Here is a 13430-nt window from a genome sequence, read left to right on the forward strand (position 1 = left end):
ACAGTGAACTCAGCACTAATCCTAATTAGTTGACTACATTAGAAAACATTTTATTACAAAATCTCTTCACTTTCTAATTTTAATAATCAGCTCATACTAAGATACAGCAGAATCTATGAACCTGGTTGTGTACCAGAAATGCTAAACTTACTAGGATGACTCATTTATTGTCACATGTAAATCACATGCAATGTAAACATATATAGGCAGACATTTCAAACAGAAACACACACCTGTGTCACGTTATGCAATGATATTGCAATGTGCCTATTTAAGTACAGTATATGCTTTAAATAGTAGTCCTCTTTACACCCCCTGGTCCAGTTTGCCACATTTATGTAAGCACTGGGGGAGTTTTAATTTCTACAGATAGGACGGCAGAGTGCTGCTCTGTAGATCAACAGTGGCTTGTTTAAAAGTGTCCCTCTCTGCTACACAGACTAATCACAAACTGCTTGAGAGAAAATTAAGCAGACTTGGAGCCTGTTTTAGCAACGCACAATCAGCTATTTAGTGTGTTAGAAGAACAAGCAATGAATTGCTTTAGTTTGTACAGAGAATGGGTTAAAATAAAACTGTGTGAAGTTTACTCATGGAAAAGTACAAAGTTTCCCTGCATTGCACACAAGGGGGCAGCAAAGTACAATGCAAAATCAGCCAAAAGAAGACCAGAGGATCAGTATTCAGAAAAAAGAGCACCGTGGCCCGAGAAGGAGAAGAGGCTCTCCAGTGGTGATCTGAGAAACAGGCTCAGATGAATCAGCCTCTACATTCATCCAGTGAATCATTAATGTGTTTTGTTATTGGAGTACATTGTTTGCAGGGAAGGCATGGTACACATATTTTAATTTAAAGAGAAAGGATTAACCCTGTGACATGTTTATTCCAGACCACTTTATCGGATGAAACAAAAAATAAAACAATGAGAAGCACATTATGGAAAGTGTCTGTGAAGGCCATTCCTGTTCCAGCTGTGCGCATGGGGCTCTTAATGAGCCAGCCCCCCTCATAATGGATGCTGATGAATGAAAGCTTTGTGAGGGCTGGACTTATTAATCAAATTAACTACTACTACTACAAAATGTATGCTCCATGAACAGTTTGAACTTAAGCATATAATAGGGATTTCTTTAGTAAATCAATGTTCTTGTGGATTTAAAGATTGCTGTTGAAGAATAACATTCTTCTCACACAGACTGGATCTATGCTATTCATTCGTCTTTGATATGACATATTCAGTACAGTATTACACATTATGCTATTCATTCGTCTTTGATATGACATATTCAGTACAGTATTACACATTATGCTGTTCATTCCTCTTTGATATGACATATTCAGCACAGTATTACACATTATGCTGTTCATTCCTCTGCGATATGACATATTCAGTACAGTATTACACATTATGCTGTTCATTCCTCTGTGATATGACATATTCAGCACAGTATTACACATTATGCTATTCATTCCTCTGTGATATGACATATTCAGCAATTGTATGTGACTCTCCCTCATACTTTACATTATTAAAGCAGCAGATTTAATTTTTTTAACAGAAAGAGTGCTAAGGTATACAGTCTTTCTAACCATTTGTTCCCAATATATTTATATATGAGCACATTTCTGATTAACTTTATATATATTTTTTTCTTATTCACTGTATTACGATTACATGTGCAGAAGTAAGACAGGTACTTTACAGAATCCCACACTGTGAAAGAACTATATAGCAATGATATGATAGTGTTTTTAGGTAGTTTATACCTTATAGTTTATTGTAGTGTCCATGCTTTTACCAGCCCTGCTCTTGTTTTTTTACAATGCATAAGTATGTGACATTTAGTGACTTATTGTAGATTATTGTTAAATAATGCATTATCATGCCAACGTATTTAATCAAATATATTCATGCAGAACATGTAGAACATGTCTACAACTAAATTAAATGTACTGCATACTATTAGCAGTACGTTTTGGATGATGCTTGAGATTCAATTATTCATAGCTTTCTCATATTTGGAACACTGCTGTCAAAATGACAACAGTTTGGCCTTTGACTAAAACAAGTTGTAGGGGCTGTAGATTAGGAAGACTGGGCAATTGTGGTTAACTGAATGTGAAAACTAAAATAAGGTGCCTGTGACAGTGCCTCAAGATGTTACTGGCAGGAATAAGAGACAGAAGCTGCAGTGCAGTGCTATTGCGTAAAGTTTTTTAACAAAACAAAAACAAACAAACTGGACACAAGGGCCAAAATAAAAGGTTTACACAAAGAGCAAGAACATTTTACAAGAATGTATGATATAGGAGGGCATTCACCTTCACTGTAATTATAAATACACATCCCATCAACACCCATTAACATTCATCAATATTCATCAACACCCATCAACAACCATTGACACCCATCAAAAGTCATAAACACCCATCAAAACTAATCAACACCCATCAACACCCATCAATACTCATCAACACCCATCGACACCCATCAACACTCATCAATACTCATCAACACCCATCAACACCCATCAAAACTAATCAACACCCATCGACACCCATCAACACTCATCAATACTCATCAACACTCATCAACACCCATCGACACCCATCAACACTCATCAATACTCATCAATACTCATCAACACCCATCAACACCCATCAACACTCATCAACACTCATCAACACCCATCGACACCCATCAACACTCATCAATACTCATCAACACCCATCGACACCCATCAATACTCATCAACACCCATCAACACTGCTCATAATGTAAAATAATAATAATAACATAATGTAATTTTTAAAAAGTTTCCATTCATGCTCTTGCAGGATCAAAGTTGCCAGAAATCGAAAGACATCTGAAAATGAATGGGAAGGCACTGTGTGGAAATTGTCCAGAAACACAGGACAGATTCAAATCAAGACAACAGGAGAGCCACATCAGTGGCTGTGACTAACACAACAATCGTTTTGCTGAGAGCAAAGCTGAAGGGTCTTTTAAATTGCCATAGGGGTTGGAATAGTAAATGATAGCCAGCTAGTCAGTCTGAGATGTTAAGATCAGGGAGCAAAAAAAGAGTAACTAACAAATATGTAATTTTATTGTTATGCCAAATGGGTTGGCTAAAATCTATTTTTTCCCTTAGACTATGATCTAGTTTCTAATTCAGATGTGTTGGAAACGTTAAGGACTGTGGTCTTTTTTATTTGATAACACTGTGTAACAATATTTTTTTGTTGTTTTTTGTTCCTGGTTAGTAAGCGTTATTTCCTAATTGCTTATGCCTAAAAAGTATAGAAAATGGCTATTATTCCCCACAGACTTTGCTTTTGTGACCAGGACAGTGATATTTCAAAATATCACCATTTCCAATGGGAAAACGGGCAAATGTGTGTCTTTTTGTTCACATAAAGTCAGAAAAAAACAACATATGAATCCAAATTAACATGTATTTATACTAAAATAATACAAAAATGACTACAAAAGATTTAGAAGTGAGTAGTTTTTCGAGATTTACAATTATACTGTATATTGTTGCAAGGCAGGGAGGGGGTTGTTTAATTGTATTGTTAATTGTTAAATTATCACCTGCACCTGGCAGTTATTGTAAATTAAAGCCAGGTGCAGCGTTTAAAAGGGAAACAGCCAGTCTGAACTGCACTGCTGAGTAGAAGGAAGCAGGAAGGTGTGCCCTGCTGCCGAGTAGTCAGATGAAAGGTACTGTGTGTTTCCGTACTACAGTGTGGAAAATAGTGTGTTTGTTTGTTAATGGGTAAACAGCTTAGCTGTCCTGTTTATAGTTAGTGTGTTCCTGTATGTTTAGTTAGTGCTCGAGTAGAGCTAGATGTTTAGTTTGTTTTTGTTTATTTTTGTATTATTGAAACTGTGCGTAAAAAGTGGTAAAACTTCAAGTTTGTGTTGGATCTACATTTTTATAGGGGCAAACGAATGTGAGTGAAAGTGGCTGTGTTACTATATATATATATATATATATATATATATATATATATATATATATATATATATATATATATATATATATACACACTTAAATACTGCCTTTGACCAATACTTCGTAAATAAATTTGGTTTGTCACCGCTACACTGTTCCATATCAGACTCTTCTAATCTCATAATCAAACATTCAGCAACAGAGTGAGATTTGGATTGTTTAAATGGTTTTATTTGCCATTATGCGCCTTGTACTTAGGTTATGCAGATTGCTAGCTTGCTGATGTAGTTTTACAGCCTTTGTGACAGTTTTATGAATCATACATGAACTGGCTGTGTTATATATATATATATATATATATATATATATATATATATATATATATATATATATATATATATATTAGATAAAGCATCTGTTGAACACACAGCAAAAAACATCTCATCCAACAGACTTGGAAATGTATTTTTCTTAGTATTTTACTCCTAGCAAAGTTAGTAAAAAGGGTGCCCCTATTTATTTATTTTATTGTAATTTTAAAAGAAAACAGAATAACATGTGTAATCTTGCCCTAGCCAATATCCATGCAAATGTGGGTGCCATGTGTAATGTTAACCTTTTGTTCAATAACAGAGCAGTTAACAGAATAATTGTCTCTGGTTGAATATTTAACAGTGGTTCACAACAGACACTGAGAGGTCTGCAAGAGATGGAAGATGTTTAAATGCGTGATAGTGAATAGGCTGCTGTGATAAAAACTTCAAAGGGAATAAAAAGGTTAAGTAACGTAGTAAATTCATGGAAGTGCTCTCCATTTTTATTCAGACAGCAACACATATAAAACAACTAAAAAGAGAAAACATTTATAAAAAGCCTGTGGGCAGGAAAATATAAAACAGGCAACATGAATATTAATATAATCCTGACAAATATATATTTACTTAAATAGAAACAGGTGTCATTTATACAGATTACCGCAACACATTAACATCTTCAGATTTGCAAATTACAATGAGATGTATTATTATCACCCGATCCTACAAATTGATGTCACCTTGATGTTTAAGTTCATGTGCTTGAAAGCGAATCATCATAAGGATTTAAAAGGCACAGGGCATTTACAACTGCCCTGTTCTTTAGTCCTTTAGAAAGCTGACGGGATGGCCTATTCCTCGTACTTTCAAGACATGTTCAGTACTGTGTATTGACTTACATGCCTGATTTGTTTCAAGTTTCCATTAAAACTAAATATCAATTCAGTATCTCAATCAGTATGACGTTTGATAGACATCTTAAAACGTCTGTAAAAGCAAGTCTTGCATTAGATTGTTAAAATGTAGCAATTACTGGTATTCTGTTTCCACATGTGTTTTACCATGATGTTAAACAGCTTCTCTATCCATAGAAGTATTTATAAACTATAGTTGTAAATGTACAATAGTGAAGAGCCAGGTTTTCTAATATTATATTTTTTTTATATTGTTCGATTCCAATCCATTGGTTGGAGTAATAAACCCCCCTCCTACCTGGAAGGAGAGCTTGGAATATAATACTCTTATTATCCACAGCCTATTGGCTAAGACCCCAGTCATTCCACATTGTGGAACACTGTACATGGAAGTGATCTGTGTCTGGATTTGAGCAACTTTGGTGGGTTTTGTAACACAACACATACCATTTTGAAATGTATTTTAAATCAGTTTTCAAAAGTTGGAATTTTGGAAACATCACATAGAGATGGCCTGTTTTTTTTTAAACAGCTGAGCAAATAGGCTGTAGGATTCTACATCCCTTTTATTTATAAAGAACTTGAATTAAATCAATAAGCGACAGCTAAAAAAAACATTAACACTAAGAAGCACCTAGGTGCAAAGGTGAGAAGGGGTTGTCAACTTATTAAAGGTGCTAATACAAGTTTAATCATAAAGACATTTCATTAATTTCCTTTTTTTTTGTTTACCTCATTAAAAGGTTCAATAGTCATTATTATGTTAAAATGATATCAAGTCACTTTCACTGAAACTCAAAACAGAAGCCTATTGACCGAAATTAATCTACGTCCAAAACACTGTCCTTCAATGCAATCCACCACATGTCTAGAAGAATGACTGTTTGGTAGATTAAGTGACAGATCTTTACTTTGAGCAAATTCAGTTATTTTACTGCCTTACCATTAATATTATTTCAAACATCATCTCTACAATAGTACCTGTAACTACCTGTGCAGTACAACCTTCAATACACCTTCATATAATACCTTCAATACAAATCTTTATATAGCGCCTTTCATAGTGGACCATCATCACAAAGCGCTTACAAGATATGAGACTAAGGTGTGTGACTATGCATCAGTTGCAGAGTCACTTACAATAATGTCTTACCCAAAAGACAGAGCACAAGGAGGTTAAGTGACTTGCTCAATGAGTCTGAACTGGGATTTGAACCAGGGACCCCCTGATTACAAACCTGTTTCTTTAACTACTGGACCACACTACAAACTACAGCCTCCACAAATTATAGATATCCACAAGCACATATACAAAACCCTCATTAATGATTTTCATACAGAGTACACTGCCTCCATGATTCCCCTTGCTTGCTGTGTTTACTGGTTCAGTACATTTTAGCTCACAACAACAACTGGCTCTGCAATGGTAATCTCAGTTCTTCCAGAGTTCCCATTGGAAGAGGACCTCAAATTTTGGCCAGGCTTGTTCTTTTTGTAGTTTCCACTCTCTGTCCAGGCGTTTCTGTACGGGGGTGAGACAGTGGGCAGGGCATGGGCGTTGACAGTCCTTTGTCTTCTGCACATTCTCAGCAGGGACTTGAGCTCCGAGCGGAAGCTCTCATTGAGCCAGCAGTAGATGAAGGGGTTGTAACAGGTGCTGCTCATGGCAAGCCAGTGGAACGCAAAGTACAAGGCGTTGTTGGTGTTGATGGCCTTGCTGGAGATCAGGACAACGTAGCAGTTCAGCGGAAACCAGCATACGGCGAAGACCACCACCACCAGCATGAGCATCTTCAGGGTCATCTTCTTCTTGCGCTGGTGAGCATAGTACTGTTCCATCGTGATGTCCCCGATGGCGTTCCTCATCCACAGCTTCTTGGCCACCACAATGTAAGCCACCGAGATGGCAAACAAAGGCAGGACATACAGGAGGATGAAGGTAGCCAAGTCTAAGTACTTCCAGAAGAGATCTGCTGGCTGGGGGAAGCTATGGAGGCACACCATCCGGACCTTTTTGTTACTTGAAATGCAACGAAAGAAGACATTTTAGTTAATATTACACTGAACAAGCCAGTCAGTTGTGGCTGAGTGCAGTAGGCAATGTTGGTAGGGAAACTTCTTTGTAGTGGTGCCACATATTATCCAATTCATAATACAACATGTCTTTAATTATACATACAAATACATGTTTATAATAATAACAATAGTAACAATAGTAATTGTTAAAGATAACAACAACAACAACAATATCCTTTGCAGTATATGACATGTTCTTAAACATGAAGTTAAACATCAAGTCTAGTACACTCCAGTCAAGCATCGAAAAACTCATGCATCTGATACTGGAAGTGCTGCTGGCTTACCCAAATTGAAAGCGGAAAAGCCTCTGATAGATGGCATGGGGCAAGGAGAAGCAGGTTGCCAACACCCAGATGATAACAATAAAGATCACTCCTTTAATTGAGGACATCCGAGGTTTAAGGGGATGCATGATCACCTGAAAAAATACAGTACCCATACATCTCAGTTAAAAAGAACAACGTTGGCCCTTGTGTATCTATCTATCTATCTATCTATCTATATATAATTATTTCTGTTCCATTATTTCAGACCTAATCTTTTTAAACATTGCTTCTGTTACTGCATTGCTGTAGTATGGAGCTTACTCACCTGATGGCGGTCCAGTGCAATAGCAGTAAGGGTCAACACGGAGACGTGAACCGAGCAGTACTGTGCAAAACGACTGACATGACACATCAGCTTGCCAAATACCCAGGTGCTGTTCACAAACCTCACCTGGAAAAAGAGAGAGCAAATATGTTATTGAACTATATAGCCAAGAGTCCAAAATAAATACACAACCTATTTATTCTGGCGGCTTGTAAAATGTTCTTCCCTTAACCAAAATAATAATACTAACAATAATAATAATAATAATAATAATAATAATAATAATAATAATAATAATAATAATAATAATAATAATTTCTTTTACGGTGAGAGACGACTCACCAAAATAATAATACTAACTCTTGAATAATCATACTATCAAATCATTAATAATGAATTTTGAATACAAGCTGTGAGCCAGTAGTATGTTGAATTTTTTTTTTTTTTTTGTGTGTGTGTTTGTTTCGTTTCTTTTTTCCATAGTCTGATTCAGCCCTTAACTCCCTGAAGAAACCGCAGAGAGATTAATTGTTTACTATTGGACTGAATTTGTTTTAAGGAAACAATATTACCACCGTATAAAGGTCTGCGATTCCCCAGGTTCTGTGCATATTACGTACATTTGAAGGGGTTGTTACTAAAATATTCATCAATGTGTTGATCTGACTGTATCTGTATTATGTAGTTATGATTAAATATGCATCCTATGCGGACAGAATCAATGTACAGTACTAACAAAAAAAAAAAAAGACCTACTTGCGTCAGTGTGTGGGCTACGGGTTTTTATTTATTTAGTTATTTATTAAAATGTATTTGACAGTGACTCAGGTATCATGAGGAGGAAGGTGATACAGCCTGTCAGTACATTTAAACATTGCTCCGTGCACCTCATTGCATAATAAGAAAGGTATCATCATTTTGTTTATTTATTTGTGGGAACATATGTCCTTTGTACCTCAGTAAAGGAGGTTTAAGTGGAAAGATGTATTTATATTTGTTACATCTGTCAATACATCAACTCGACTGTCTGGCTCTTGCTAATCCAGTGATGCATCAGGTTTCTAATCCGCGTTAATGTCAGGTGCGGGTAAGAATCACTGTGATAACAGTTATTGTTAGATGTTATCTGAAGCTTTGCCTGTAACAAGGCAGGATTAGAGGAACAGAATTTAACCGTTTAATAAGGCTTGCTAGATGAAAGCAAATAAACATTATCCTACACATAAGTAAGGGAAACTAAACTGCTACGTTTACGACTAGGGGAATTTCCACTGAGCACAACTACTACAACTACAACAACAACAACAACAACAACAACAACAACAACTACTACTACTACTACTAATAATAATAATAATAATAATAATAATAATAATAATAATAATAATAATAACTACTCATTGGGATACTAAGGGGGATTTGCCTCCTTTGAAGCGTAAATTACTATTAATATTATATGATAATTAAAATAAAAGCATTTACATATTTAATAAGTCTCGCAGTAACAGTAAAAGTCCTGACATCATAACAAAGCCAATAAGTACTTACCAGAGTGAAAGGGGTGTTGAGCACGGTTATCATTATATCAGCGATGGCCAGGTTGATGATGAACAGGCTGGTTGAAGACTGCATCCTCTTGTTCTTGATTATAACATGGCACACGAGAATGTTACCGAACAATGATATGATGATAATGACCGTATAGGCGACTATAAGCAAAGTCTTCACGATGGGGTTCTGCGAGTCGGTCTCATAACCGGTCCTGTTATCATAGAGTCCCTCGTCGATGGTAAAGTTCCAGTTGAAAAACGAAGAGTTATTTGGCAAGCCGTACAGAGTTGATAAAAAGTCTGTGGCATTAACACCGTCAGTCTTTCTGAAATACCTGGACGCATGAGGCAGAGGCAGCCACGTGTATTTGATCATTTTGTCAACTTTAGAAGCTTTTCTGATGTTTTAGTCTGACTTATCACCTACCCGTGCATTAATACATGTTTATATAATTTACACACAGGTTAAAGTAACGCATATATTCCCTGACATCTAGTCCTGCTTAATCGTACAAATATATTGAACTACTGTTGGTATCCAGGCTATTCTGCTTGCTATGGGATTTATCTGAAGGTCTGAAAAGTATAGCAATCGTCACCAATTTGCAAAAACTGTGCTTTGGGTACGAATGTGATCAATAGACGTCGAACCAAAAGCCAGGTCCTAATACATCTGTTTCAGCATGCACCATACAGCAGCCTCTCTGTTTTATAGTGCAGCGCACAGATCTTGTGTGTGATGCCTCTCTGAAAGAACCAATAAAACTCCATCTATACCGACCTCCCTACTAGTGCCAGCTTCTGTCTGTACACCTGCTCAGAATGCTGAGAGTGCCTCGCTGGTCTGTCAGAAGTGTTAGCAGATAGCGCGCGGTGAACGCAGAAACAATATCTATGGGAAATTAATGCTAAGTCTAGCTACAGGAAAATTTAACTTGAGTGACTACAAATACAATTTGCCCGTCTAGGAGCTGCATTGTCTATTTAATAAAGTGACAAAGAAAACAATCAAACAAACAAACAACAACAAAAAGTATTTCAAAGGAAATAATTAAATAATCCGAATCCATTTACTTACTACATTTTGAAACGATATTATTTTGTTGTTTGTTTGCTTAATATAGAAGTACAGTATTAGGGGAGACCGGGGTTGGTTGTCACACGGGTTGGTTGTCACAGTGCTCATATCTATGAAACTAGATGGCGCAGGCAGGTGATGCTAACACTGAATGTGTGTTCTATTGTCTGTAAGTCAACTATCTTGTAATTTGAGGTCAATTGCATCTAACATAAAGGTTAGCACATATATATATATATATATATATATATATATATATATATATATATATATATATATATATATATATATTATTTTTTTTTTTTTTTTTTTTTTTTTTTCATACCCAAAGTAAAAAAAATGCATGTCTTGTTAATATGTTATAACTCTTAGTGGTATTGGAGTTTGTTTGAACTGGTGGCCATGTTAAATAGATACGGGCTATCTTTTGGTGTAAAAACAAAACCAGTAGGTTCTCCCAGTAGTCCTGAGAGAATTAAATTATCATGTGAAGCCTGTCTGGGGCAGGTTGTCACATAGTTTTGGGGGTTGGTTGTCACATGTAAATCTTATAGGAAGAAGGCTTATATTTTTTCTTTCTACATTTTTACACCAAAATGTGGGCTATGTCACCATGTAACGCTTATTTAAATTATCAACTGTTTGTCCTCTGGTTCTGTGGAGGCTGTGGTAATATTTTGTAGCATGGGTCAACATTTCAAATATATATAGGTCTGTATTTATTATGTTCACGTAAAAAGTAAAAATACAACTTTTTCTGTCATTGTGCACAGTAGAAACATTATGTTATTATAAAAAAAAAAAAAAACTAAAACTGTTGCATTATTGTCTACTGTAAAAGCAAGAAGATACGCTGTGACAACCAACCCCAGTATGGGACAGGTTGTCACAGGTGACCGGCGCATTTTCAACCGTCTAAATATCATATTTGGAATAAAGTTATACAGAAATAAGAATCATCAATTTGTACGTGAAGAGTTATTCTTCGACTTCTCAACCAGCTTCGTTTGGTGGGGCCAGAGGGGAGATATATATATATATATATATATATATTATATATATATATAGAATATATATATATAATGACTCTATTAGTTCATATATATATATATATATATATATATATACTCAGTATAAGTATAATTAAGTAATAACAGTTTCTGTCCTATTATAATACAAGTAAAAGGTCATCTATTTGTTATCGTGCAGCTGTGTACTGACTCATTATTGTTATTGTGTCTATAAATAACGACCCCGTCATTAACTTGACCACAGCTCTGCTTAGAATTTTTATTTGGCATCTCCTTATTTGTTTTTCTGTTGCTTCATCAAAACAGCTGCCTGTGCAGGGATATTTCGACAGGACTCGACATGCACACGCATGCTTAGATAATAATATTTATAAATGGGACTTGAATTAGGATTTGTAAACCGTTTCTGAATAAATTATCTATTGTTTTATTATTGCTTTACATTAAAGCGCCTCCGACGGGCTATATGTTATGTATTTACTTACAGATTGAAAAGAGAATCACTGAGACCAGATCTGAATTGTGTTTGGTTTCTGCGGCAGATTAGAAGTCACACACAATGGAATCACAAACACTACAGTGTTCAGTCAACAAATATCTAGTGATGGGTACCAGCTAGTGTTTCATAAAATAAAGGGACGATGTTTTTGTTCTTGTTTCTCTTATAAACTCAGATACACTGTAAAAAAATGTCCGTAAATTCAACGGTAAAATTCTGTAAACAGTGAAGTTAAATTGCTTTCTCTTATAAAATGACAATTTCCCTTCAATTTAACAGCAAATTACATCAGACTAATAAGAACAGCATTTCCTTTAAAATAAACAGTTTTTTACATTAAAAAAATAAAAACAAATATTTTCCGTTGTTTTAACAGACCACATTTCTTAAAAAAAAAACATGCGTAGCGTTGACAGTTGAATATCGTAGATATTACATCTAATTACATTAAAACTGGAATCCCAGAATCCATTGCAGGGCTGATTGCAAGCAGTAGTGTTTTAACAGTGTTATTTGTGTTATTGTGTGTTAAATGTGATGTGCGGTTGCACAATTATATGTAAATTTACATGTCCTTTGCGTTCCTTCACCATTTTATGTGTTTTGTTCATATTTTGTGTGGTCACTATCTTGTGGCAGGACAGATCTTGGAGTGGGCTAGCCTTCTATTCCCTCTATTTGTATTTTTGTTCTCTGCTAAGTTCAATGCTGGTTGTGTTGTACCCTATGAAGTAAATCCGAGGTGTGTTTTCTGTTGGTTGAAACTTGCTGCTGTGGCGGCGGCTGCTCCTCTGCAACGTATATAAACTCTTTTTTATTAAGAGTTAATTTGCTGAACTTTACTAATCGTGTGTTTTTATGATATTTTACTGTCAATATATGGTTTTTAAATCTCTAAAAAAAGATTACCCTAATGTATGTAAAAACATGAATTCTGATACTATTTTTACACGGTTTTACCGTAATAACATTATTTATACGGTAATTCTCTCACCAGATAACACTTTTTACTGTACAGATGACAGTTATCAAGAAAGTCTTACCCTAATATGATGTACTGTGATACTGTTTTTATACGGTATATTACTGGCAACACGGCTGACAGTTTTTTTTCTTTTTTTTTACAGTGAACATTATGGAGATGAATATGCAGATCCCAGGCTGGTAAAGTCACAAGTCCCAGTCACAGTTTTTTTGTGGCTTGCTCCGCTACAAGTCTGTGCTTCTCCCTGTCTGAGCTTTAGAATTGTTTAGTGAATATGATTTAAAAATGTAATGAGTTGACAATCCAGGCTCTCACATCCAGATTGCCTGGTGTGCTTCTCTCTCTCCCTGTGGCAGGCAGGGCATGTCGACATTCAATTCAACAGAAATCCCTGACTTGTGCTCCAGACACAGACAGGTCCAGAGAT

General features: G+C 35.6%; 1 protein-coding gene across 1 annotated transcript; it reads right to left on the reverse strand.

Annotated features, from left to right (window-relative positions):
- Nucleotides 1–6426: 6426 nt before the first annotated feature.
- Nucleotides 6427–9851, reverse strand: LOC121295848 (probable G-protein coupled receptor 83). Its single transcript, XM_041220946.1, has 4 exons — nt 9409–9851; nt 7861–7986; nt 7554–7687; nt 6427–7210 (listed from the first exon to the last, which is right to left on the reverse strand). Exons 1-4 carry the CDS (start codon nt 9784–9786, stop codon nt 6586–6588), a joined length of 1263 nt encoding a protein of 420 aa, XP_041076880.1. The 5' UTR covers nt 9787–9851; the 3' UTR covers nt 6427–6585.
- Nucleotides 9852–13430: the final 3579 nt, after the last annotated feature.

The sequence above is a fragment of the Polyodon spathula genome, chromosome 20 (assembly GCF_017654505.1).
Source record: "Polyodon spathula isolate WHYD16114869_AA chromosome 20, ASM1765450v1, whole genome shotgun sequence".
In the NCBI taxonomy this organism is placed as follows: Eukaryota; Metazoa; Chordata; class Actinopteri; order Acipenseriformes; family Polyodontidae; genus Polyodon; species Polyodon spathula.